The sequence below is a fragment of the Thunnus maccoyii genome, chromosome 12 (genome assembly GCF_910596095.1).
Source record: "Thunnus maccoyii chromosome 12, fThuMac1.1, whole genome shotgun sequence".
Lineage (NCBI taxonomy): Eukaryota > Metazoa > Chordata > Actinopteri > Scombriformes > Scombridae > Thunnus > Thunnus maccoyii.
The window spans coordinates 13,981,588-14,009,427 of record NC_056544.1 but is presented as its reverse complement, the minus strand read 5'-3'; the positions used below and the strand labels follow the sequence as shown (position 1 = coordinate 14,009,427).

Genomic DNA, 27,840 nt, shown 5'->3' with positions numbered 1-27,840 from the left:
AACCTCTCACTGGATTTTACAGACCAGATCAGTTATTTAGCCTGAGTGTTTTCCTAAATCTATGAATAAAAATTACAAAGAGATTTTTAATCTTTGAACAGGTATTTGCCTTTGGCTCCACTTGTCTGATGTCAATCTACAGATAAACCTGGAATTTGAAGATTCAAGTGCAGCTTCTTCCTGATGTTGTGTAACTGACCTGCATGTCATGAAATGGTAATTAAAAAGTTTAAACTACACAATTTATAGACAAGATATTATTTTGTGCTTACAAGATAATCTGTTACATCCTGTGTGCACAAGAATAACGTTTTCAGAACAGGCAAACATCAGATGTTGTGTCTAGTGAATTTTCCCTTTTAATGGGATTCATATTGGCAGAAACAGTACTACATCTACACCAGTAGATGGCAGTACAACCACAGTATCCACAGTCTCTGCTCCCACAGCACCCAGCACAACAAAAAGCAATTTACTATGGGATGACAGCAGGACTTCAGCATACAAAATCTCCTCTGCTACACGGAGGTAATCAGGATGTTATGCTGAAGCTCTTCCAAAAACTCATATTCGGTGTAATACATCTATTCTTGCAGATCAAAGTTTGTTCCAAAACCAAATCCAAAGGGTCTGAGTTAACAATAATCCTCAGTATTGATGTTAATGCCGCACCTCTTCACGCTCAATAACACTTCTGGCTTTTGATAGTTTCCTTCAGTAAAGACTCTGGATACTGGTAGTGTCATATTTTTACCAGCAGGTGGCAGCATATCCATAGTTTCCGCGCAAAAGGCCGGACTACGGGACCATCATCATCACAGATGAAGGCACAGTCGATGAAACAGAAGGTGTTGATGCTGTTTTCTTCTTTAGACTCCCAAACAGCGATTCTTTACTTACAAATCTCTGTTTTATTATCCAATGAGGAGACAAATGAAGATGCGATTTCAGAGGCTTTTTAATGCATCAATCATCAAAATAAGCATCATGAAGTTCCAGTATCACAAGAAAACACCAATACCCATCATGCACCGTGTGTCTTCGCTCTCTCTTAGTTAGTATCAGGCTCAAGTCCTCCTCCAGCCCACCTAAGAAACAGCCTTTAAATTTCTGTCAAGATTCACTTTATTGTCTCACATTGTAGGAAATTTGGATCAGACTTCCACCCATGCTGCATCCATAAAAACCATTCCACATACATAAAAGACAGAGTAAGACAGCTACAGGGAACAAGAAACACATCTAAGAACATAATAATAAAACATACAGTTAAAAAGACAGAAAAAACATGCACTGATGTTAGATAGATAAAAACCTATAGTACAGAAAAAAAAGTACAGAAAGGTGCAAAAACTGGAAAATAGTCAATCATCAACAGATAAGTAACAATAAAGCTCTGTTGGTTTTTATATCAGTTTCATCTTTATTTCATTTGTTACCATTTCATTTTTTATTTTTTTTTATTGAAGTAGGGATAAAAGAGTTTTTTTAATCTATTCATAAACCTCTTCCCTGATGGCAGTAGCTGGTACTCAGTGTTTAACACATGGGCTAGGTCAGTTATTATCTTGTTGGCGTGCCTCAGAACAGCCTGCAGGGATGGATGCTGTCTTACACCTATTATCTTCCATGCAGTCTGCGTGAGTCGGACTAGTTTGGACTTCAATTGCACACAGAGGTTACCAAACCAAGCTGCGATGCCGTATCTAATTAATGGATCTACAGCACAATGGATACAGCTGTGAGAACGCACTACACAACTCTCATGTCAGCGACTGTACAACGAAAAAAAAAAGTCTCTGTTATAAGCAACATAATGACTTAAAAGCGCATTATTCAGTCTGTACTATCTGGTGAGAGTTAAATAGACCTATTAGGGAAGGCTCGCCCAAAACATCAAGGCTCGGTATGGTCTACACGTGGTGACCCCACAACTTCAAGGCAGGAGGATGAGACAGAAATTTAATTATGAGGGGAGAAGAGGAAACAGGTCCACATGGCCTCAGGGGCCGGCATAACCTCTAGGAGCGGATAGTTCAAATTAGACAAGCATTGTCAGTCTCTGCACACCTTTGACCCCGCAGATTTAATTGCGCAGAGACCCTTAATAGCAAATATATAAATTTGTGCCTTTCCTTTTTTTTTGTGCGTCTGAATCATACTGTACCTGCTCAGCTGCCGGTGTCCGCTAATCTGAAGCGTCCTCCCCTTCTGCCACGATGTGTGGTGCAAATCAGAAGCGTGTGTTCTCTTTAAGCTCCTCTCCACGATCCCGCTGCGCAATTGAAGTTAATTCTACAGGCCGAGTCCCGGGTTCACGTTTCGCCACAGCTTTGTAAACTTAGATCATATGGGGTCACCCAGAGGTTGAAGCGGACCCTGTAGCTGCGCGTCCAGTCCTCCAAAGATCAGTTACAAATGTAATGGCAAAGGAATGTCGCTCAGTCCACAGCTTTGGCTGCTGCATGTAGTTTTTTGTTCTAATTAGAGCCAATTTGAGAGTGGGGTGTCAGTTTATTTCATGCAGAAACAATGTTTATGTGCATGTGGATTTTATCTCTTGTCTATTCTGTTAAAAAATATTGCTCAGAATATTGGTATAAGCAATCAAACATTGTCCAATCCAATCAAAATACTGTCCATCTTAGAGTGAAACTACACCAATGAAACCCTATATTCACATTCTCACAATCAGTTTATTCATTTATCCAAAATATTCAAGTCTAATATAAAAGCTTGTAAATGATTTGATCATGAATCAAGTAAAATGCTGATTCTTTTCAGGATTTTAGTAATCTAATTTGTTCAAACTGAATGGAAAATGCAATGGCAGGTCAATACTCTCCATCCCTCACACACACACACACACACACACACACACACACACACACACACATACACACAGTGTCCATGTTGTCCACACCATCAGTCTGTTGAGGTATCCCTGGTTCCCTGTGGTGTGTGCATGTCGAAGGCCCCGGTGTTATTGATCCTGATTGGGCCTCACAGGAGGAGATTCCGGCCTGCCATTGACCCACACTTCTCCATGTTTCCACCCTTCTCTCAGATCATCAGAGGCAGCCGTCTCCTGCTTGCCTGCTTGCCTGCTTGCCTGCCTGCCTGCCTGCCGGCCTGCCTGCCTGGCGGCCTGCTTGCGTGAGTTTTCTGATTGTCAGATGGAAGGGGGGGGGAGGGGGAAAATGAACTTACTACAGGTTTTGCAAAATCACTAGCAGGTCTTGCCTGAGTAGTCCGCACTGACGTTTTTCTGGCTTGGTGACTGTCAAAACATCCCCCATGCGTTAATTCCCTCCCTCCCTCTCTTTAGAAAGCTTGTGGCTCACAGGCTGCTCTCTTCTTCAAAGTAAAACTTCTCTGCCATGTGGCCTGTGTTGAATTCTTGTGTTGATGGCTGCCCAGGACTTATGAACTCCTCATAGGGGTCCTCTTTCTCCTCGTCGCCGCTTATGAAGCACATGAAAAGTGTCATGGCAAGGCACGAGTAGAACAACATGACAAACAGGATGTAAAAGTAAGCATTGTCGTAGGCTTCCCTGGAACTGTAGATGGTGGACACCAGACTGGTGTTGGACAGAGGGCTCTCTGTGGTGCTGGAAACAGTCCTGTTGATTTGGCGCTCGTTGATGTTGACACCACTGTCCTCAAGAATCTGCTGGCATCTGGAGAGTAGAGAAAGCAGGAGGGTCCGGTTCATATGTTTCATTTCAAAATCAGTGGTGGAAGAGACACAGAGCAGAGAATCAAAATAAACCACAATAAAAAAAAAGGTAGAGAATGACAAAGGGGGCTGAGGAAGGACTACAGATGGAAAGTGTGTGAGGCAGGCACTACACCACTTTAGGAAAGGCACGCTGTGAGTCATCCACCCACTCTTGAAGAGTCTTGATAAGGCGGTATTTCAGAGATAAAGCCCAATCCTTTTCTTTCCTATTGGATACAACTAAAGGATCATAGAAGCACAAGCATGACCTTCTTTAGAGTATGATTTTTACAGAATTGTAAGTCATTTTGAAAATATTTCTATCAAACTGAGCAGTCATGATTACATTTCTCCCAGGACATTTTGGCTGAAAGTATTTTCTGAACCTTACAAGTCTTTTCCTATCTGAAACTTTTTTTTTCTTTTTTCAACCCGTCCTCTTTGTGCTCTTTCCTTCACTTTCAATTTAGAGGCTTGGAAGCTGCAGAGACTCTTGGATTGTTGTCAGCTCCGGTCAAGTAGTCTACTCATTTCAAAGAGTGTTGGGGTCAGAGGTTAAGTTGTCTCCAGTGTGTTGCTGCTTGACTGACACTCCACTCCAAAGCAACCCCTTTAGCTTTTTCACTCATTGTGTCTTACAAGTTGAGCACTTGTAAAAAAAAAAAATAAAAAAAAAAGTTTGCAGAACACAAAGAAAATACTGAAATGTGATCTTGTCTTGATCTTATCATTGGCCGTGTTGGATACACAAACAGCATAAACAAACAGACTAAAACACACATGCAGATACATGAAAAAATATTTACAAAAACATTATTTTCCCATTTATGCACTCACTTTAGACATATACCATGACTGGCATGAGCAGCTGCATACCCTCAACCCTCCAGAAGGGAAGGGAAAAAAAGGAGGGAGTGATAAAAACTCACCGCTGATATCTGTAACCTTTTGAAGAGTCTGCCAACTGGGCGAACAGTTCCTTTCTGTTTGGCAATGAGAGCCAAAAGCCTCTGAACCCTGTACAGCCATGTCAGTGACTGATGTCCCAGTGTGCCTGTGGGCCGCTGTGCTTATATAATTTACAGCAGCTCTGCTTTAGTCATTAAGGGGTGTGAAGGAGCCCCTAGGGAGCAGGAATTTGTCCAAAAGGAGTGTTTATGAAAGTGGATATATTTATGATTTAGTGCTTGCGGAGTGTGCATGAGACACGCAGCTCACAGAGACTAGGTATTGTCATTATCCTGATAGATAGAAAGTGAAAAACAGCTGGCATGTTTAGAAAGAAATAAAATTTCATTTCCTAAAATGAATTGTCAAATGGTATTTAAAAGCCTCCTTCACACTTCCAGGAATAGAATTATAGAGGATAAATGGTGAGGGTTTTATTAATTTATAATTTTGTTGACCTAAAATTATTTACATTCAAATATATTGAGTCTAAAACTACTAGAATTGGCTTATAAAATAGGCACCATGTGTACGTTTTTAATTTTACAATGTAAAATCCAACCAGGTTACAAAAACCCACAAAATATCCCATAAGTGACACCCATTCAAAGTCACAACCTCCTGCATTTTTATATAGTTTATTATAAATAGTAAATAGTGCTGTATTGTACACAAAATTTCTTACAACAAAATCATTTTATGCCAATGTAAATGAAAATTATACAAAAGAAAAAAGACATGAATAATGAACATTGTGTAAGACTTACTTAAGCAAGACATACAGAAGAGACAGAACACTTGAACAACACTAAATAAATAAGAAATGGAACTAGTGTTTGCAAGTTCCTGGTAAAAACTAATTTAACACATGCAAAAAAAAAAAACAAAAAGCAAAATTAACTGTCAAACTGAATAATGTATTCACTGGCAGAGAATTTTTTTTTTTTTTGGCTTAATGACATTATGACTACATTTGCTGTTTTTCATCGCTTGATGATTTCCCCTGATTGATCAATGCACACAACCCAAAATGAATGACATTAAAAAAGAGAGAGTGTGTTTTTGAGGATATAATCAGGGATATTTGATCCGTGTTAAATTTACATCACATGAGGTATGAATGTATTGCACTTTCTTTGGGTTGCAGTTTAGCTATGACTCCACTCGGCCTCGATTCATGCCTTTCTGCTGCTTTTCCCGGTGTAGTCACATTTTCATCGCCGATGTCTTACACAAGAATCACATCAATGTACAGTAATATCATTTTCCTAAGACATTGTGATGAAGAGATCCTTGCGGCTGAGTGCAACAAGTTATCACCATCCGGCCTTTTGATAACCATCAACCATAAGAATCCACCTCTCGTCTATCAAGTTGGCCCCAAAAGCACAGGGGTCTGCTCACAAAGTCCGCCTCAACTTGCATCTCTGCCACTTATTACAAAAATCAAATACAGAATCTTGAATGTATTTACTTTCCCCTCCCACCCCTTTTCTTTTCCTCTTCAAGCATGGACAACCGTGCTCGGTCCTTGGAGCGTGACATGACGCACAAGCAAAGCGAGTGCCAGGTAACAGGAGAGGCTGCGCCTTTGGTCCTAATTATTCCAGTCAACCCCCTCCATCGCCATCGTTACACCTCCATCTCAAGTGGTTCCCTTGCTGAGGGAGAACACCTCAACCCCTCCACCCACTCAACTCCTCTCTCTGGCTGTCCTCCGGCCTGCACTGGAAGCTTGGCAAAGGCAGTGGGTGGGGGTGTTCTCTGGCGATGAATGTCAGACTGGCTGGGGGAAGCCTCCTGCTCGGGCCATGTTGTGGGCTTCATATAATGAAAGGCACCTGAGGAGGACATGGACAGACAGAAGGAGGGTTAAAGATATCCTTTCTGCATGGTGGATTTCATTCAGCTATAACTGTTTAAATTCTCTGACTGTTAAGCTAGCAAACAATGTGAAATGGGACGTTCACAATGAGAGGTGTGATTTTGACAGGAAGGACTGCAGATAAAAGAAGCAAGAAATGTTTAAGAGCAGGTGAGAGCAGGTGAGAATGGAAACTGAGGTCCTAGGTTAAATAATAAAACTCAGAAAAACAGGTGAAGAGCTTTGGGAATCTCTCTGGACGTTCTTTGAACCTAATGTGGCTGGTAAAACTAGCCTGACACTGAGCCTTAGCCTGGATCTCTGGCTCTGCTCCACTGATCAATAACAACTCTAAATCTGACCTCCAGTGGGACACATGGTTCTAATCCCGGCCTGCCAAAGGCCATAATCGCCCCCTGTTAAGGAGCCCCTTACCCTCCCTTTATACGCACACACACACACGCATACATGCCTGCGCCCACATATACACATATACACACACACACATTTCACCAAACCCCCAAAAGCTACATGTGGGTCTCTCCCAGGACCGGCTAAATTAATGACATCAAGATGTTGCCACTGATGGGCCAGTCAGCATGTGGTAGTGTACCCCGGATCAGCCCCAACACACCGCTCTGACCCACACACTCCCCCTCCCTCCTGTCAAACACGCTTTGGGAAGTGGCTCCTTTCATTTGGGCGGCTATCTTCGTTACACGGAGGTCATTACATGGCTAGGTGAGCTACACTAGGGTTTGATGGGCAGGCTCATCATACGGGGTCATGAAAGGACAGTGAGCGAAAATGTGTGTGTTGGGATAAGACCCTGACATGCCTCTGCATCGGGCCACGTGGATAATCTGATGATGGTAATGTAAACTGAGGTAACCTGGCCACTAACGCTCTCTAACATACATGTAATTTCAGCACAGAGCGGGGTGATTTGAGAAGCTCGCTCATCAGAAGGGTCTGTGCAATTAGCATGGGTTGTTAGTCAGAAAATATAAGCAAAATAGCACAGCTAGAGCAGAGGTTACAGAGACACATCATGCGTACCTTGCTCTGACTGTATTGTCCATACTGGTAGGATGGATGGTGGTCCATGGCGTAGGCTGGAGAGGTGTAGGAAGGTGGGCAGTAAGATTGGGTGCTAGGCAGGGTGGGCATACTGGTCAGGCCTGGTAAAGCCTCTAGGCGCTGGGAGCCATGACAGCTGGCAGCCATGCCACCGTTAGGCTCCAGGCCTCCGGTCAGTGGTGACAGGGCAAAGTCACTCTGGGACTGATGTGGTACTCCACCTGGGTTCAAAAGGCCCATCACCTGCAGGGAGAGACAGAGGAAAACTGAATGATTAGAATATAAAAGATTTTCTAGTTGCACCATGCTCATGATGAGAACATCATCAGAACACATTTGTACACATATCACAAAGTAAATAGAACATTTATTTGCTCAAAATGAATGTTCACCTAAATCTGAAGTTACACCATTCCATCAATCTTTTACTCTACTCAGGTGGGCTGAAATCTGTAGGCTCTCTCCTTGTTTATGGTCAGAAATATATTCTTACTGGCTTCCCTCACACATGTGGTTTCTTTTTACTCTGCTTGAATTACTGGAGAACTGATGGTGGTTAAAAAGTTCAGTCCTAGTGGTTTCTGTTCGACTTATCCTGTTAAATATATGGAAGAGGTCTAAAGAGTATTTTTTGTTTGTTTTTTTTCCCTTGTGATGACACTTGTAATATTTAGCATTGTGTCGCAAATGGAATAAATAGAAAATACATAAATTGCCTGAAATTCATTTATGAGAATGTGATGTGTTTTAAGCAGAATTCAAAAGAGAATAAAAAGAGTATGTCTGATGTTCTGTTCAGAGCGATGCACTTTCTTTTTATACTCTCTCTCTCTATTCTCTTTATAGTCTCGCTCACTTTCTCTTGATGCCCTAAAATCACCGTGTCCCTGTGAGGCCAGGGTAAAGAGGCCAAAGGGTACGTGGGAACGAGGGTTAGGGTGTGTTTGTGTATGAGTGTGTGAGAGCTACCTCTCCTACGTGTAGAAGTGTGTATGTAACAGTGGGTGTGTGTGTGTGTGTGTGTGTGTGTGTGTGTGTGTGTGTGTGTGTGTGTGTGTGTGTGAGCGTGCGCGCATGTGTACTAAACATTTTTTGCTCTGATGTCAGGGGGGTGTAGGGGTATCGGTGATACATCGTGAACAGCTGCAACATAGGTTTGCGTGAGAAGCAAAGTCATGAAAACGTCTAAAAAAATGGAGTGAAAGAGAGAACGAGAGTTACAGGGAAAGAGTTACAGTCCATGTGAGAGAAAAGAGAGGAGAAGCCAAGCACAAAACCAAATACACTCAAAATAGAAACTGTATAAAATATGACGAAGATGGAGTAACGATGAGTGATGTAAAAACAAGGGGCTCTCCCGACTGACAGCCAGCTGGCACACACACACACACACACACACACATGCACATGTGCACATGCTGAGCAACCTCAGGTGTCTTTAATGTATGTAATTTACAGTTTGGTCTGTCAGAGTGATCTGACCCCACACATCTGACAAACACAGCGATGCTACCTACCACAAAACCAGTATTTCTTTTACTACTAAAGGTAACTGCAGTCCATATGTATTTGTATCACTATAAAATACAGATTTTTAAAAATATTTAATATTTATAAATAGTTGTATTTATTCAGATACATCAGAAAATAGTAATTTAATTGATTAAATTATTACAATTAAATATATAAACTTAAACATTTTCTGGTGGCGTCATGTAAACATTTTTTCTCCTAGTTGCACAGTGCTGTTTAGTCATATCTCCTTACAGCATCACACATGCTGTATATTCCTGTGCAGTAGTTTGTGCGGTTTGTGTCTGTGTGTACACGCTTGTGTCTCAGGGTCTGTGCTTCCTGTGTTCATGCACTCTCCCTCTGCAACTGAAACGGCAGCAGTTCCCAATGGTGTGTCTGTTTTGAGGTTGTTCCGGGGATTAGGTCTCAGGGGGGTGCAAATCCCAGCCGCTCGCTTCCTTGGTGAGAAAGGATTCCTTTGGTATGCACCAGATCAGCAGTGAGACGCCAGAGACCTCGCACCACGGGGGAAACCACTGGCCTGACTGCTGCTCTGTGCGCAGGGCAAACCGCTCAGAAAACAATATCACCTATCTAAAGTAAACCTTATCCGTATCAAATACTGCACGGCGCTCTAATGTGACCATATCTGGAGTTAACTGAACCTTTGAATCTCCTGATGGATACAGAGCAGTAGATAGTGTTGAGTAGTTTTCACAGACAAATTTGGAGTTCAGATGATCAGATAATTCCAGGGAAGATTTAACACAACATGATCCAAGCTGAGTAGTTTCAAGAAAAATGATGCTGTAAAGTTTTCTAAAGAGCAAAAAGGTCTTCATTAACTGCCAATGTCATAGAATTTAATCAATTCTCATTTCCTCTCTCTTATTAAGTTAAAATCAGGAAATTAATTTTTATCCTCGTCTGAAATGGAGAAAACTGTATTGCAATATACATTCAAACAGCTGCAATGAATACATGAATTAAAACAAATTAGCCAACAAAGTGAGTCATTTGCATAAATTACACAGTTTGTTACGAGGGGATAGATTACTTCATTCCAATCAATTAAGACACTGGAACATTCTGTGATTGCAATTCCAGACTGAGAAAACATTCCAGGCACGCCGTCCCTATGCAAGATGAGATGTCCACTCTGGACCGAGCTGCCTGCTAAGGTTAATGCTGAAACCATCCACAAGGCCACAGCACCTTTGGCCTCTTTACTGGAGCTAAAGTCACTCACTCTGTGACCCCGCGGGTGTGTGAACTCACACCAAAGCCTCTGTTACAGGACGGCAGATAACAGGTTTGCGTACCAGTTATACTTTAACAAAGTATAATTCATATCATTATTTGGCTCGGCTGGCTGAGACAAAAACTATCAACCAGTGACACTCTGGGTTTAAATCTGACCTGAGAGGTTTGACACACACCATAATATTCAGTCTTCCTTGTCTTTCTCCACTTTTACCTAACTTCCCAAAAGCTAATGTTTTAAGAATAAATGTGGCTTGTTCTTGAGGAGGAAACAACACATTCTAGTCCATAACTAGTTCTCAGATATCAAAGCAGTCAATTATATCCTCAGCCACAATGGTGCCACCTACCACTTTCTGACCGTGCACCTTGGCAACCACAGAACAAAGATCTTCTTTTTTCAATATACATACATCCTCAGGCATTCACATAGTAGTAAACCTGCCTAAGGCAGTTTTTTATCTGTGCCTGACAGGAGTCTGAGATTCTCTCTCATTGGAATTAATACCCAGCATGCATTGCATGTGGGCTGGCCACCCTTTGTGGCGGTTAAAAGCTCGTTTTCCGCCTGTTAGTCCATCTTCTGGGCTGGTAGGGAGCCACTGATGGACACTGATGACTGTGTAATCGGCCATAATTGTCTTTTCAGTTTTGATTTGTGTCATCATCCGACATCCATACATCCTTCCTCATATCTGCTCCTTTCTCCCTCCCCAAAGACTGACGTTTGCCACATTTTAAATTCATCAAACAACCCATCAGAATAAACAAAAATGAAAAGCTACCGTGTTTTTTAGCCTAACAAGGTTTTCATTAATGTCGCCACAATGACATCTCCTAGGTCACACACGGAGGTGTGTGTGTGCGTTTTTGTGTATCATTAGCCTTCCTCAAGGTGCATTTCATAAACCGCATGAAGAACTACTAGCGTCCAGTCATCTAATATGATAATATATGTGTGTGGATAGGTGTGTGTGTTTGTTTGAGGCAGAATGTATGTGCATATATGTACATGTTTGCAAATATACTGTCTCTACATGGATTTTCAGCTGTGTATTTCAATAACAGATGTATGGACAAACCTGTGGTGAGAGGCTGTTGCTGATGGCGGGGTTGACAGAGTTGGCGTGTCCTGTCGGGGCCACAAAGCTGTCCGAGTATCCTGAGAAGCCGTGACGTCCGGAAGACAGGCAGTACGCAGAGCCTCCATCCTGGGAGCCTGCCGACGAGCTGAGCCCACTCTGGTGCACGGAGGTGGGGGGCAGAGGCTGCGGTCGGTGGACTGTACTGGGCTGCTCCGATGCTGTTGGGAATAAAACATGTGATTTAAAATCCCATTTTCTTACATCAATAGTCATTTTGCTGCTGATTCAGAATCAGAGTAGTCAAATTTTTTTTTTAAAAAAGCCAAAAAGTTGAGCCCACCTTGAGCTATGGAAGTAGGAGGGTAGGGGCTGTCTGACAGCTGATAGGGCTGCAGGCCTGACATAGCTGATGGGGGGAAACCGCCGGGGATGAGGTGGTTAAAAGCCATCAGTTGATTGGCTCCTGCTTGCTTCCTCCACCGGGCTCTTCTGTTGCTGAACCACACCTGAAATAAGAACAGAGACAAGAGCGTGTGGTGTTTATTTATCTGCTAACCCAACAGAATAAGTGGACCTATATGGTCATCTGCATTTGTGTATGGTGTCTGTGAATGTATGTTTGTGTGTGCGAGGCCTCTCTGTCTCATTACAGGGAGCTGAACTGATAGAGATCTTAACATCTGGAACGTGCAGTGAAACCAAAGACATTACATCTTTGTGTGCTACTGCGAGTCACAGGGTTCAGATAACGCCAGAGGGCTGTTAAAGCTGTTAAAGCCTATATTAGCACACTACCTAAATCAGGCATGTACTTTGGGATCTTTACATAGCCCTTTTTTGCAGGCAGCCTGACAATAATAGGAAGCTGTCCTCATACACAGTAGGCCCAGTGTGTCTGTGTTTGTCCGTGTCTGTATGTGTGTGGAAGGGGGTCGGGCGTGGGGTCGAGGGTTGGAGGGAACACATGTCTAATGGCTGTAAGGAATGTGTGGCAACATCCCACGGCAATTTAACGCCCACATGACACATATCCATGACAGACCGACACATTGCTTTGCTGTCAAGATTAGGTCTCTGAGACTTTGAGGTTGAAGAGTGTGTCTAACCTGAACTCGAGCTTCTGTGAGTTTGGCCCTCTGAGCCAACTCCTCTCGTGTGTAGATGTCGGGGTAGTGTGTGCGTTCGAAGGCCCTCTCCAGCTCTTCCAGCTGCTCTGCTGTGAAGGTGGTCCGACTGCGACGCTGCTTCCTCTTCAAGGGCAGGCCTGGCTCTGAGTCCACGTCGGAACCCTCGTCCGAGTGACTGGCTGTAATTGCGGAAAAAAAACAGACTGTTACCTTAATATTCAGAGGAGGAGGAACTGATACAGAATGAAACTTGGGGTAAATACTAAGCTGGGATACAATAGCCAGATCCGAGACAATAGATTGTGCTGAGTGCGACACATGGTACAGAGCCACTTTAGATTGTGTCCTCCTGGTGCCTTAAACTCCTCAGTGGTTCCTGAGGGGATCAAAAGCCAGAGGCTGCTTGAACATGGATTAAAGAGGACTAGATCCCCCCGGGGCATCTATTCCCTGGGACACTGTGTCTCTCCCAGTCTTAGCCATGCTGTGCACTGTGCCGATAGGGTCCCATAGTGAAGGGCAGGCAGCCCTTTGCAGGTGCTTCTTAATCTGTTTGTTCAGTTGAGGGCAGGAGAGAGCGAGCGGGTAACTGGGAGACAGCTATTGGGATCTAATTCAGCAGAAGACGGGAATCAATGAAGGCCTGAAACTAGAGACTGAGGACCATAGCTGTGTTTGGGGGGGAGGTTACCCGTCTATTAAATAATGATTAGGCTCCACAAACTAGCGTGACAGCCTGCTATTGTCCGCCATTACATGTCTGCAATCCCCCATCTCTTTCTCAGTCATACGCACACTCACAAACATGCATCTGCCGCGTCTGGGCCGTGGGCTTTCACTCAATGAACGCGGTCTATGACAATGTGTCGAACACAGATGGACACAAGACAGAAAGAGTTGGAATCCACTCCCAAATCCACCTCGGAGGGACCTCTTAAACCTCATGAGGAGGGTTCACTGCACCTTTTCGACACCGAGACTATGCAGCAAACACCTAAGCTGAGACAGAGAATACGAGAGAGAGAGAAAGAAACCGGCAGCCAGAGAGACAGGTGTAAGCAACAGAGAGGTTTAAGCACGGGACAGAAGCTTGTCTGTTTCCCCCAGACTGTTCATTCTCCTTCTGCCCTCCAGATTTAAAGCTTTAATTAAAAAGTGCCAAGTCAGACATGGAGGGGGGCAGCAGGGATCTCCCCTTGCCTCTGGAGCCTCTGGAGCCAAGCAGGAAATGTTTGTGCCGGTTGCCAGTGTGTGTCTGACCAGGCATTACACACGAATTTGGTCCTTGGGAATGCTGCTGTGCTCCGGACCGCCAGCACAGTAGATTCTGATGCTGAGAGGAGCTCTTTATTACATTTGAACCAAGGGCGCCTCGCTGGCATAAAGGCTCACAGGGGATTGGCTGGATGCTTAGATACTCCTGGAACACGCACTATGAGTTTGGGATGTGGTTTGTTTAGGTAAGGATGTGGCCTGAGACCAGTTGGAGCAAACTATATAATACATCAGGCACACAGAGGAGGGCCACAAACAATGAAAATAAAACTTGATATTTGTCCTATAAACACATTTCTTAAAAATTAATATTGTTTTGATTAGTAAGAGCAGCTTTCATAAATCAGCACATAAACAACATTAAAAGGGACTCATGGAAAGAGCAAGCTAAGTAACACGCGATGTCATTACCATTTTAATGACAGAGGGACAGAGAAAGAAAGAAAAAGACAGAGAACCAATGACGGAGCAGAAACGAAAAGATTCCTGAGGGAGGGAAAGGGGAGCTCATAAACCTCCACAGAGGAGAGAGCTCCCCATTGGCACTGTAACTCATGTTAACTGCGGGGTGGGGGTGGATCTCTCCTCCTTTGCCCCCTTTATTTCTCTCTTTTTCTCTCCCTGTTTTTATTATTAGTAACTACAGAGAAAACACTCCGTCACAGACTCTCCCTTAATGGCAAATGACAGTGTTGCTTTTGTCATCCTCTGGCTCGCACTTTCTCTTTTGCTCTCTTCCTCTCTCACTCTCTTGTCTTTTTTTTTTTTGGAAGTGATGTGGCCAAGCCTTTGTATCTTAGCAGGGAAAAGCCTGTGGCAGGGCTCTATTGGACCGATTACCACGCTCCATCTGTAGGAGCCATCAGGGACGCCCGGGCCCGCATTCAGGGGCCTGTCACCTGCCCAGCAGGGGAGTGGGGGGGGCGCTGAAGGGTGAGATGGGGGCTGTAGGGCCAGGGGCTGAGTGGGGGAATGAAGAGTGGGAGGGAGAGGAGGGGGCACAAAGGGGTCCAGAGAAGGGCCATTGGGGGCTGCAGAGGGGCACAGCAGGGGAGCACTCCTTCATCCCCTCCCTCCACAGCCTGAGGGGCACAAAATTGGGGGATGGGGGAGTTGAAGGGGTTGACATGGAGAGGAGATGGGAGGCTGAAGGCACCTGAAGAAGATGCTGGGGAAGGGGTGTGGGGTGCCAAGCTAAGGAGAATGGGGGGATGCTGGTCATTCTTAAAAGTGGACCTGTCCCGTCCATCTCATCCATTCACTTCACTTGTCTCTTTCTCTGCGCTCACCCCTCACTGCATCCACGTCTTTGACGTTTCAAAACAAGGCTCCTACGCTGCTGTGGATCAATTTTGAGGCACGCCGATGCAGAAGCAGACTCAGCGCGGGCTGTTCCCACACATTCCCCACAACAAACAGCAGAAGAGGATACTAAACACACAAAGAGAGGCCTCGACCTCCTTACTTAAACACCCAAATCAAATTTTACGCTGCAGCTAAAGCACTGGGGAGCTGAAAATACTCCATAGCCACTCACAGTTTGGCTGTGCCTCTGACAAGAATCTTAATAGAAAGATAGATTATTATCCCTGAAACGGAAATTGGGGCTGCTGCAGAATTATCTATAAAAACAGACATTTCAAAACAATGTTAGGTGTAAGTTAACAAGGTAGTTTAGATAACAGAATGGATTGTAGCACATTTATTTAACAAAGTTTGATGGGAAGTATTTAGTATAGTTTGATGGAGTGGAATATTCAACAAGTGAATTCAACAAGTTCTTTTCACTGATCAGGGATTCTCAAATACAATTAAACACGTGCATTTACAGGTGAGCATGTGCACACAAAAATAAACAAGAAACAGACAGTGCTACAGACCCAGCGTTCAAGGTAAATAGAACCATTTATCGATCAAGAGAAGAGACTGACAGGCAGGGGAGATAAACTCCAGAAGGTCACAGATGTGAACTTGGGGAACGTCCAGTTCCATTAGCTTCACCTGCAGCAGTAGTGCCTCGAACAGGCCAAAAAAACCAAGTGAGGATTCCAACTGGGAGAATAAAGGCTGCTCTTGTTTACTGCTTGGACTACATTGGCCAGGACTCGCCCTGCCAAGCATTCATCCCCCTTCCACCCGTTAGAGAGATGCTAATATGAAGAGACATGCACAGACGCACACATCCATGGATGTGCACACATGTGCATGTCACTTCACAAACGTAGCTTCAAATGGCACAATATGAGCGGCAGAAAGTGTGAGAAAGAATCAAAATAAGTAGAAAAGGAACGGTAGCGAAGTAAGCAAGAAATTAGGAGAAGAGAGGATGATAGAGAGAAAGAAAGGAGAGGAGAGGAGAGGAGAGGAGAGGAGAGGAGAGGAGAGGAGAGGAGAGGAGAGGAGAGGAGAGGAGAGGAGAGAGATAGTGAATTAAAGAGCCACTGTGAGACAGAGAAAGAGAAGGGGAGCATATGGGGCAGTTTATAGTCTTGTCTTGGTAGGGGCTGGCTAACCCTTCCTCCAGGGGCTGTTAATAGAGAAGGTAATTGAGCTGGTGACATGTGTTCGCAACACAAAACAAAGGGCAGAAGAGACAAATGAACTAGTTATTTGCCCAGGGAAGTAGATCGGGCCCTTTCAGGCCAAGGAGCATAGTGCGAGTAGGCCACTGAATAAAATAGTGGCATGCCACATAGAGCCAGAGCGAGCAGATGCACCGGAGGGAAGAATAGTTAACTGACAGCTTATGGGCTCAGCTGGAGTTAACAGTTAAGGGAAAAATGGGAGTGAGTGGGCTGCTCACTTGACTTGCTAAAGAGCCCCCTGGAACCTGCAGCTGCCTGGGAAAGAGGGAGGGGGGGGGGGGGGGGAAGATGGAGAGAGAAAGAGAGAGGGAGATGATGATGTGATGGACAGAAAAAAGTGGAGTGAATAGGCGCAGGAGGTTGGCACTTAACGGACAAAGAAATAGCGGGCGATATGACGTTGAAAGATGTATCTCTGTCTAATATTGGTGAAGTGACAAAAAGCCACAAATGGCGCTGCATGGCTATTATGTGTGCCCAGTGTGCGGTGGTTATTATTTAGTTCCACTGTGGTGCAGTTAGGTGACAGTTTCACGGTGGCATTTCCACCCTCGGGGCAGGGACAAAGCAACTGCACAGAACCCACGCGGGGCTCCAGCAACAGGCCAGTCTGCCGCACGTTCCAGTCAAACGGAGACTAACCAGCAGCAATTCACCTCAGCCCAGCCTTGTTTAGGTGAGAAAGACAACCAAACCAATCATCTTGTGCAGAATAACCAGTCTACTCTCTCCAAAATAAAAAGCAAAACCTCAAAATCTCCTAAAATGAAAGTTACCAACATTGATTCTTTGGTGTGACATCAGGGAGCGATATTAGGGAGTCAGTCAGTTGTCATCTTTTCCTAAACATTATTGTAACCTCCTTCATGGGGCCTGATAGTTTTAACAGTCGAGTGACCCTAGGTTAGCCCCCGACCTTTTCACAGCTCTTGCACAGTGCTGCAGCAAAGACGGCCTCACCGCTGACCCTGCAACAAAACTTCACAGAGTTCAACACATTCCACACTTTCTTTTTTTACTCTACAAACACTCACTTTTATTGTTAGTATCTTAGTTATAGTTTTATGGGTTTAGCCCACAAATGTTCAGCTTCAGTTTGTCTGTTTTGAAAAATGCCAGAAATAGATACTGTAACTGGGAACACATTTTTGAAAAAAAAAAAAAAAAATCTTATCTCCTAATTTTCTGTTCTTTTCTAGTGGATTTCTTTGTTCAGAAAGGAAAAAAGTCATTAATCACAACAGCAACAGAGTTGTGCTGGCGTGTCCATAATGTGCAATGCGTTGAGTGAAACAGCTCTACAAAAACTGAGGCTAAACAAAGTTAAGTGATTGACAACGCTGTCTGGCTTTACTCAATTAACTATCCCATTGTGTTCCTCTTTGCAGAGTCCCCTCGCCCCCGACCCTTTTCTCTTCACACTCCTTTATCCTCCCCATCACAGAGTTTTGCTTGGCTAATACTTCCAAGGAAATAGAGAGCTCTTTTTCTACTGGGGCTCCTCTCCTTGACCTTCCATTGCTCACTGCTTCTCTTTCAGTCACTTCACAGTGTCTCTGGGGTTAGTGGGGAGAATGTGGAGAGTACATCAGCTCCGAGGGGCCGGCTCAGGGCAGGACCCCAGCCCATTACTTCAAAGTTGGCCTGCATTCATTAATTGTCCTTTGAATTAATATTGGAGGATCACAATGTGGGTGCCAACAGAGAAAGAGGCTTTAATGAAGCATAGAGTCGGCATTCAGTTGCAGATCAGCCAGTGTGGATTTTTTCTTTCTTTTTTTTGAGAAAGAGAGCCTTGAGAATCATGCCAAAACAGAACGTAATTTTTTTAAGTATTTATATGTGAGAAGAGGGACTGATCTATCTATCTATCTATCTATCTATCTATCTATCTATCTATCTATCTATCTATCTATCTATGTCTCTCAACCTCTTGTGGCCAGAAATATATTGTAAATTTTGGCTTGTTTTTCCCCAAAGTTCACTGGGCTAAACTAGCATTAGAAGCTCTATTAACACAGGAAAACACAGAGTGAGGCCCACATATAAATTTCTCCATTATCCAGCCCTGAGAGGAAAATGGAAATGCGGCTGTAGCAGACATTCCTCTGGTTGTATTGAGGCCTTCTGTCTCCGGTGACTATAGACGGTCTCCTCTTAAACCTCCAATCTTTAACTTACGCACCGTGGAAATGCAACAACCCCTAACAAACAAACGAGTCCTAGAAGTTCAACGTCTGTCTCTCGGTTTACAGTTGCGGGGTTACTGCCCTACTACTCAGTTTCTTTTGCTCCCTGTGTGTGAGAGAAATGTATCTGTTTATATTCTTAGACATCTCTTGAGAATATAAGTTATGAAACTTTAAAAATTGGATTATGTGGCGGCTACATGTGGAAGTCTATCATTTCCCCCTTTCAGTGGTGCTTGAACTGAATGTGTCTTATATACATGCTCTGACGGCTTTAAGATACGGTGCACTCTCAAACACAAATATGATCTCTCCGCTCTCCTTACACTCTCTAAATTTCCCTCGTGCTAAATCCATGCCAGAGTCGCAGGGAGCCAGTTTATTTACACAAACAAAGTCCTACTCAGCTCCTTTGACAAAAGCAGCTAAATCTTTCATGTTTTGTCAGCACTTGATTCCTCCTGTCCCTCTGGCTATTTGCCTGCCGCCGGACAATAGAGGCAGGAGAATGGCAGCAGATTGTTGGAATGCACCTCAATGAAACCAATTATTACATGTTGACTGCGTTCACCATGGCAGATTTGAAAGAACTGGGCTCATTCAATTTGGCACCGCAGGATTCCCTTTAAAGAAAAGTTATCCCTTTGACTGTTTGTATTTCTGAGCTTTTCTTTTTCTTCTTCTTCTTTCTCCCTTTCACCCCCACTGCCATAAATGGATCCCGCAAGAGTGGCTACTCCTCTTTCATGACTTTGGTTACTTTAATTAGTTAAATGAGGCTAAAGTGCTAACAGTAATAAATAGAGGGAAGGATGCTATCACTTAATTTTGTGCCACTCATGGCAAAAAAAAATGATGTAAAAAAAAAAAAACTATATGCAAATACACTGATATGAATATGTTGCTGCTTTTCAAACAAATGTGATAAAAAGCACAAATAATTCTTTCAAAGACATGGCAAACTGCAGCGGCTTGAAATTACTCAACCGTGTATGTTGTGTTTAAATTCTGCACACTCTCCCATAACTCAACAGTTAAAGGAGATGTAAACAACTTCGCATCAGATTCATCCCAGCAAACATCCTTTTCCCACAACGCTCCAGCCACTTGCTAATGCCATGCAGACCTGGGGCTGCCCGGTACACTCTATCCCACAAACCTTTGCAGTCCTTTTCCCAGACAAATAAATCTAAATGAGTCAGCTTTGATCTTAGCACTTAAGGAAAGCCAACAATAGTGGTAGAGGAGAAAGGGGCAGAGAGCAACAGGCCTCTCTCCACCACAACAATAGCCTCTGCAAACACCTACTTAATCAATATTTGGCCAGAAGACATTCTCTCAGTCCCCAAAACCACCCTTTTCACATTCTAATGAAGAGCTATAAAAGAGAAAAACAACAACTACTTCCACAAAGAGACACAAGAAAAGAAATACTGCTGTTCTGTATATCAATGGGGGGGAAAAGCCTCAGAGCTGTTTGCAATGTAGGATGTCACCACTTTGATGAAAAATTGTTGATATTACAGTATTTGTTTATTTAGCAATTATTCATATCAGCCTAAAAGTATTGATTCAAGATAAATATCACAAATGACTTGTTTTCTTGTAGCAGGTTTTGTGTGAGCTGTAACACACTCACAGTTTAAACAACAAAAAGTGGTTAAAAGAGGATGATCAACAAGGCTATAACTCAGATTAATTAGATTTTTTTTTTTTAAACATAAATCCCTAATTATTTCTAATTTGAGGCATCTGCTCTGCGCCAAAGTTAATGCTTCTTTGCAAGAAAAGTGCAGAAATAATTTAAAAGTTTGAAATGCCTGATCAGTATTGGGGATGTGTCTCGCCTGGAAGAGGGAGAGGGAAGTGCCCACAGATATTGCATGAATGTGTGCGCCCTAGGCGGAAAGGAAAGGGGCGGACTTTGTCTGAGATGAAAGTGGAGAGAAATAAAAGGTTTGGGTTTAATCTAGTGGAGAGAAGGGTTTCCCTGCGCTCACTGGCTGAACGTCATGCTCACTGCGCAAAGACTGTGACAAAAGCTCCGTGCGCAAAAATAACGGCGCTCTTCAATTTTATTACGCAAGGCCTGAGGTGAATTTAACACATTTCAAGAAAAAAAATCATGATGAGCCTTTTTTTCCAGTTGAGAAATGCGCTGATTTAATTTTCATTTGATTTTTTCTGCATATTTAAAGCAACCTTCTCTTAAAAATTAACAACTGGCCAAACCTATAACGGAATAAATCTGCGCGTCATACATATCACTGCCAAAACACAACATGCTGTTTCCAGAGGTTAGCTATCAATAATTAACTATAGACTGCATTATGTCTACAACAGTAAACTTTCCTTTTGTGGCAGCCCTCTCCAGACCCCAACAGGTCGTAAATCAACAGGTGTTTGCCTGATGTCTACTCTGTTTTGCCTGGAAGCAATATCTCCTTTTCTCTAACTGTAAACAGTGGGGGAAAGCCCCCAAATTGGCACTTTTTTGAGTAGTCTATAAACCAGGTCGCACTGGGCCTATTGGTGTCCCTGAATAATTCATCGCTCATTGTGGGTTCATAATGTCTTCTCCGGGCCTTTTGTCAGCGCAGTTTTTTCTCCCTTTCTTTCCCCATTTTGAAAGGCCTTGGCGTCTTTTTGTACACCACTGAGCCGCTCACTGGAGTTTGGCTTTTGTGCGCGTCAAACTGAGGTGTGCGTTTCAATGGACTCTCTCTGCTTTGTCCCCTGAAGTTCATCCTCAAGTGTCCGATTGTGTGTTAAAAAAAAAAAGTTTCTCAGGCTTGGAAGTTAGACAAATGTTTGATTATCCACTTAAAAAATGCTCTCTGCCCATTTGTTAAATCTCGGAAGCCTGAGCGCATGCGTAAACACCTGCAACTTTAATGCGTTTAATCTGAATTTTACTGTTCAGATCAGACATAAAGCTTTATCATTCCTCTATGTTGGATTCCATATATACGCATTTTACTGTCGCGGTGGTTAGTGCGTAACACATGTTATTATTATTATTTTATTATAGGCAATTAGCCTATATTAAAAGTTCTCTGTCTACACCTGATTGCTGATAAACTACAGACAACAAAACTATAAAGTAGCATCACCTGCATCCACAATCAACCAAGAAATAAATCTAGTTATTGACAACATTCACAGTCAGATCTGGGGACTATACGGACACACAGCGAGGACGTTCCTGTTTGAAAAATCATTAACGCTGAACTTACATCTGTCTCCCAGAATGCCGTCGATGCTGTGTTTTGTCCGTGGTTCGTTTTCCTCCATCTCCCTCTTCACCCCTTCATCATCATCGTCGTCATCCTCACCAATTCCGCCGAATTTTGACCGCATGATGCGACTGATGGCGCTCACTTTTTGGGGGAAAAAAAAGGAAAATCACTCAATATATTTGGACAAAAAAAAAAAAAAAAAAACAGTTACACAAAAAAACAAAAAAATGTCCTTTATGTGCTCGTGCAAAGCAATATGAAAAGTTGTTTACGCACTCCAGAAAAAGGAGGGAAGCATATTTAATCTACTGTTTATTTGTATCTAATTAATAGAGGATGTGGGTTTTTAGGAAAAAAATAAGTGAATCATTTTCACGTCTTTACTTGTAGGCCTTCTTATATGCATGTCTATAAACTGTCTCATATACCTGAGGGAACGTTGTTCCTGTCGCAGATCCCATCTTTCAGTAATTTGTCCCTGATTTCCCAGCTGAACATGCCCGGGTTTTCTCTCTTGTACTCTTCGATCTTCTTGTCCACCTCTGGAGAAGCGCTTTGCTTTAGTGGGAGGAAGGAAACAAGAATAGACGGTTACTTTTTTACATTCAAGGCCTACGTAGTGCAACACAAATAGGCTAAGTATCTGATTTGCCTGTATTTGGGATTGGAGTGTTACATAAAGCCACACTCGCTAAAGTTGTAATAAAGCTCCAAAAGGTCCCGTTGAACTATATGACTTTGAATCAAGTCTGTGTTTGTTTTTATTACCAACACACGCTTATAAAATTTTAGACTTCAAAAACAACAGAGTTTATACCTTTTTAAATGAGGTTTTCCTTGTTTATAGGGCAAAAAAAGTTCAGCCACCATTATATGTTTCTGAATAAACTATAAGAGAATTCAAAATACATAACTGAACTGATTTTTTTGGATGCAACTCATCTTCACATTTTAGCTACAATTTACCATATTTCCCCCAAAACATCAGCGGCAGAATCTCTCACCTTTGGCTTGCTGCCTCCGATGGCCCCCGGCCTGATGGAGCCAGTCTCCTGGTACCGGCAGAGGATTTTGGAGACGCAGCCGTGGGACACCCGGAGCTGACGGGAGATGACACACGGCCGGACACCGTGATGGGCCATCTCCACGATTTTATGGCGGATATGGTTGGGAAGAGGTCTGCCGTTTATGAAGACACCGCCGAGCTGGTTGACCCGACCCTGTCCTAACGGAGTAGAGACTGGACAGCAGCGCATGGGAGCCAAGTGAGATGGATGCTCATAAACTGTGCGTTATGTGTGTCTGACTTTGTTTTTATAGTATGAAAAAATAGACATACTAACTTTAACTTTAAAGTGATGAGAAAGAAGGAAAAACCTGTCAAGAAAACCTTTCAGAAGCAGATGAACTTTTTAAGTACAAGCAGCATAAAATCAATATTTACTGCGCAGCAAAAGTGTCAACACGTTGTTAATTTTATATATTCAGCCTTGAAAAACTGAACTGCTCATAACAAGCTGCCAGCAGCTTGAGAAATATACATTTTTACACGCAATTAGATTTCTTTTTTTTTCCTCATAAAATTTATAAAGAAATCATAAAATGAGGAAGAATGAAACATGAGGCTAATAATTAGAAAAATTAAAAATAAATAATTAAATGTGGTGTTGCCACTTTGTGAGTTTTTTTCTAAATAAAATAATATTTCTTACTCACTAGAACAAGATTAAAGGACAATTTTACAGGTTTAACAATTTTCTGAAGATGCGCTCGGCAACTTTGCTGAAGTTTTTTTTTTTTTTCAGAGTTGTTGAAATAGTGAGCAGCAGCTGCTGTTCGTGTCTTACCTTCCAGAGAGTATCCTCCCCGCGGGTAGTTCTGGTGAGGACTGGGTCTCATCATTCTCGGTAAACCTCCTGCAAGCGCTGTCATGATTCCTGACTTTCTGTCAGGTAACAGTGTCGCTTTTTAATCCAAGAAAATAATCTTTGTTTGTAATATGCAGCTACAGACGCGATGCAGCCTCCTTTTCCTTGAGTTGCCCAAGTTTCCTCGACAAGAAAAAAAAAAACACTGAATCCCTCAGATACGTTGTTGACTGGTATCCAGTAACAGATGTGGGCTGAGGTGGGAGTTTAAATCAAAGTGCAGGCTGCTAACAGTCCTGCGAGGATTGGGAGGATGGATTGAGAGGATGGATGGAAGTCAAACATTTTATCTGTGGTCGCTGTCCCCTCTGACTCCGCGCTGCGCCTGCTGATTGGTCAAAGACCCGGACGTCCAGAGGCTGGGGGAGCTTTGTGATTGGACAGCAGGAGCTCCCCTCTGTCTGGATTGACCTCACGAGGGTCAACTTGTCGTGTCACAAGCTTCTGCTGTTGTGCATGAAACTTTTCACAACTTTTAATAAAGCCAATTAAATACATACCTGGGTGAGGAAAGACTGTATCTGACTGGTATTTTCTTGCCTCTGGAAAAATAGACTAAGTCCACATATGGTTTACTTCAACCATAAGTAGAAATGAGGAATCAGGACACTGCTGGTCCTATGGATGAAACTTTAATAATGTACTAAACTGGATTATTAGCACAGATAAATTAAGCTATAAAAAGTATCCAATATGATAATTTCAACTACCCTATGATAGAAAATATTAAATATACAGACACACTGTGGCTTATATGAGCTCATATTTGGTGGCTGAAAATACAAATGCACTCAAATGAGACTTCTCACACACACACACACACACACACACACACACACACACACACACACACACACACACATACACACACACACACACACACACACACATACACACACACACAATCATTCACAACAAATAGTTTCCTTACTTGAACATAAAGAACTTAAAGAAATTACTTGAATAATTATTGCTAATGAAATATTTGTTATTGGTATTATTATTATTATTATTATTATTATTATTATTATTATTATTACAATTATTTAGTAATACTACATACTACTTGTAATACTACAAGTAGTTGTTGTTTTCATAGATGTTTTATGAGCCTACGTGTTTATTGATCATAACTATTTTCCATGACGAATGAAATGACTGAAAACAGAGAAATTATAGATTTTTTTTATTTTTTTTTTACACAGAGTTGAACTAATCAAAAATATCATTAGTCTGGATTTTTACACATATAGAGATTAGATTGTGGAGTGGAGAAAAGGCGTGTGCAGGTCAATTACTAATACTAAGCAGTTATTACTGTGTGGTGCATTGCTCGCTACGATACATGCGCTCAATTTTACGCAGAAAAGGCATCAGCGCGTGGGAGAACGTTAACGATCGTCTTAAGTTTTCATTTTAACTTCACTGGTCCTGCGTGTCCGTGGAGATGCTTTTCACTACTGTGATGAAACGCGACTCTGCATATCAGCCTGCAACAGGTGATAATAATACAAAGATATAACTCAAGGCCCACACTAACTGTAATTCTTCTTATCATCTAAATCCTTTAACTATTACTGTTACTAATAGAAAGAACTAATTCATTGCTATTAACTACCAACATTACATCATTATCAACACTTCTAACCTAGCCCAGCTGTTATTATAGCAGCAGTTGTAATATTTATGGAAATAGCAGCAGAGCTCTGCGGGGTTCAGCTCCCAGTGGAGCCACGCATGCTGTGAGTGAATGCATCACTATAAAAAGCTTTCTACAACCTAAAAGATGGTTTATATCTTTCTTAATTTTTTTCTTTTTATATTAATTTGTTGGCTATCAGGCTTTCTTTATACTATATATGCTATTACAACTGTACAGTAAAGACTTGTAGTGTAGTACTGCCTTTTTTTTTACATTGATCACCAGAGTATGGATGGAAATATTAACCGCAACAGGCAGTAGAAGTTAGTGAGTGAGTTTTTTTTTTGTTGTTTCTTTTTTTGCTCCATCAGACCACACAGTCAATGTAGGCCAGAGTAGAAATATGGTATGCATGCGGGAGATTCTCAGCGTGGAGAGGAGGATCTATTTCTTTTTCACCACACCCCACGCAAAAAAAAAAGCTCCACAGCCATCAAATAGTCGCACTAATTTAACAATGGGTGCTGCGCGGCCCCGTGGTTGAGCCACACGGCAGTGTAACACATCCGTGCAAATGGTCGATTATGGACACACAGAGCCACATGAGGGATCATTTGACTTTTCTGAAGCCTTGTAGAGTTGTGATAATTATGATAATTAGGCGTGTTTAATAGACCGATGCATTTTTTCCTTCTCCCTCAGGAATAAGACCATATAGCCTACTGGCTGATGGAGTGTAGAGGCCTAAATCTCTGTGAATGACTGGCTGGTCATGACCTCTACGAGACAAACCGATGCATCATCAAAGCTGACGTTCTGCGAGCTGATTAACTGATTAATAATTGATGAATACTTGCGGAGCATTATTGTCTAAACATAACAATGATCCAGAAAATACGCTTGTCACAACCTTGTGTTCACCAAATGAATTGAGCCTTCAATGTGAAAATATGAATAAGCAAAGCCAGCTGTTTCGGTGGAGCTACTGGTGTGACAGATTTTTGTTTGCTTAAAAGAAAAGGAAAAACACACCAGATAGTGATGGAGCACCGAGGATGTAAGATGACAATTACTTATCCATGTTTTACTATAATATATCCCAACTGTACAGCAGGAGAGTGTCTCTTTCATTGCAGCAGTATCCCACAGCATGCAGGCCAATATATTTTTATTCCTCCTATAAGACTTGCACTTTATGTCGAAAAAAAAAATGATGCAGTGGACACAGAACACGTGGAAACATTATATGTCCATAAAAGAAGGAATGAGGAGGGGGAGAGAGAGAAAGAAAGTTATCATACTAAAGTCTGACTATCATGAAAAGGACATTGGATCTACCATGTCAAATCAATTAGAGGGGTAAGCTGAGTCAGAAATGTGCTGTGGTGGTGCACAAAATGCATAAAAAATAAAGAACAAAATGGCCCCCGAAAAGAAAATTGTGTGTTGCATTTACTAGACATACGCGTAGAATAAGCCAGGGGCTTTCAGGGCTATATTTCTGAAACCGTACACATGAAAAAAAACACAATAATTTGCTCTGCCTCTCTCAAAGATAAAGTTAGTCTAATAGCCTAATAGCCTGTAGGCAGTTGTGATCTTGGCTGTGGCACTACAGCAATAAGCAGGCCTTACACTGCGTCAGACTAAGGCCTATTTAGACTACTGGAAAAAATCCCCATTCTCTCCACTGCGACTTACTGTACAATACTGCTCAGTATTCAGGATTAACGCAACACCGTCAGATCAAATATAGACGTTTAGAAGCAATCAAATTATCACAGTGATTATCTGACCATGCATACACACATACACACACACAGAGAGAGAGAGAAAGAGAGAGAGTCAAATGCTCAAGTAACAAGCTTCAACTCATTCTCAAAATTAAAATAGTCAGTCATGCATTCCTTACTGTAAAAGACATACTGTAACTGTGTAGCAGAGGCAAGTAAGAGCTCTACTGCAACAAGCAGAGTGATAGATACATTGATGACCCTCATCTGGATTATTGGTTGGATATATGTAGAGGTTTGAGTATGTTAAAACGACTGTCAGCTGTAAAACAGCGTGTTCTTTAATTGTATTAGTCCTCAGAGAACAATGCCACTGCTGTGAGGGAATTTCGAATAATGCGCCACAATATCAGTTTCTATACTGCAGTCTCCCTATGAGGTAATTATAGTTGAGGTTTTGGCACAAAGTAAAAGTACTACTGCCAATTCTTCCTTTGCAATATTTTAAACACAGATTTGGAAATAGTGCTGGATACTATTTCTTAGCCACATGTTATGCAGACACAGTTCCTAAAAAAAAAAAAGAAAAGGAAAGAAAAAAGAAACAGAAAAGTTGAGGCCAGTGTGCGGTCTCTGAGTCATCCAC

General features: G+C 42.4%; 1 protein-coding gene and 1 long non-coding RNA gene across 4 annotated transcripts; one reads left to right on the top strand and one right to left on the bottom strand.

The window, feature by feature from the left end:
• Positions 1 to 8: 8 nt before the first annotated feature.
• On the top strand, positions 9 to 11,532 carry LOC121909215. Of its 2 annotated transcripts, none has more exons than XR_006099390.1 (4): positions 9 to 216; positions 3,068 to 3,156; positions 8,460 to 8,529; positions 11,460 to 11,532. It is a non-coding gene; the product is annotated as an uncharacterized LOC121909215 (long non-coding RNA). The 2 variants fall into 2 exon arrangements; XR_006099391.1 differs by lacking the exon at positions 9 to 216 and adding an exon at positions 995 to 1,741.
• Positions 5,144 to 24,797, bottom strand: LOC121909214 (paired box protein Pax-3-like). Of its 2 annotated transcripts, XM_042429660.1 has the most exons (10): positions 23,739 to 23,798; positions 23,235 to 23,239; positions 22,896 to 23,131; positions 22,320 to 22,449; positions 21,889 to 22,032; positions 12,583 to 12,782; positions 11,817 to 11,982; positions 11,474 to 11,694; positions 7,593 to 7,856; positions 5,144 to 6,510 (listed from the first exon to the last, which is right to left on the bottom strand). In XM_042429660.1, exons 3-10 carry the CDS (start codon positions 23,031 to 23,033, stop codon positions 6,493 to 6,495), a joined length of 1,281 nt encoding a protein of 426 aa, XP_042285594.1. In that variant the 5' UTR covers positions 23,034 to 23,131; positions 23,235 to 23,239; positions 23,739 to 23,798; the 3' UTR covers positions 5,144 to 6,492. The 2 variants fall into 2 exon arrangements, with proteins under 2 accessions (XP_042285594.1, XP_042285593.1); XM_042429659.1 differs by lacking the exon at positions 23,235 to 23,239 and having other exon boundaries at positions 23,739 to 24,797.
• Positions 24,798 to 27,840: the final 3,043 nt, after the last annotated feature.

What these genes read in the sequence shown, in the direction of transcription:
- LOC121909214 (XM_042429659.1), bottom strand. Translation starts at nt 23,823, where the DNA reads ATGACAGCGCTTGCAGGAGGTTTACCGAGAATGATGAGACCCAGTCCT. An exon ending in TCCTACTTCCATAGCTCAAG is followed by an intron (nt 11,695 to 11,816) that starts GTGGGCTCAACT and finishes TATTCCCAACAG; the next exon opens with CATCGGAGCAGCCCAGTACA. An exon ending in GCAACAGCCTCTCACCACAG is followed by an intron (nt 7,857 to 11,473) that starts GTTTGTCCATAC and finishes CTCTCCCTGCAG; the next exon opens with GTGATGGGCCTTTTGAACCC.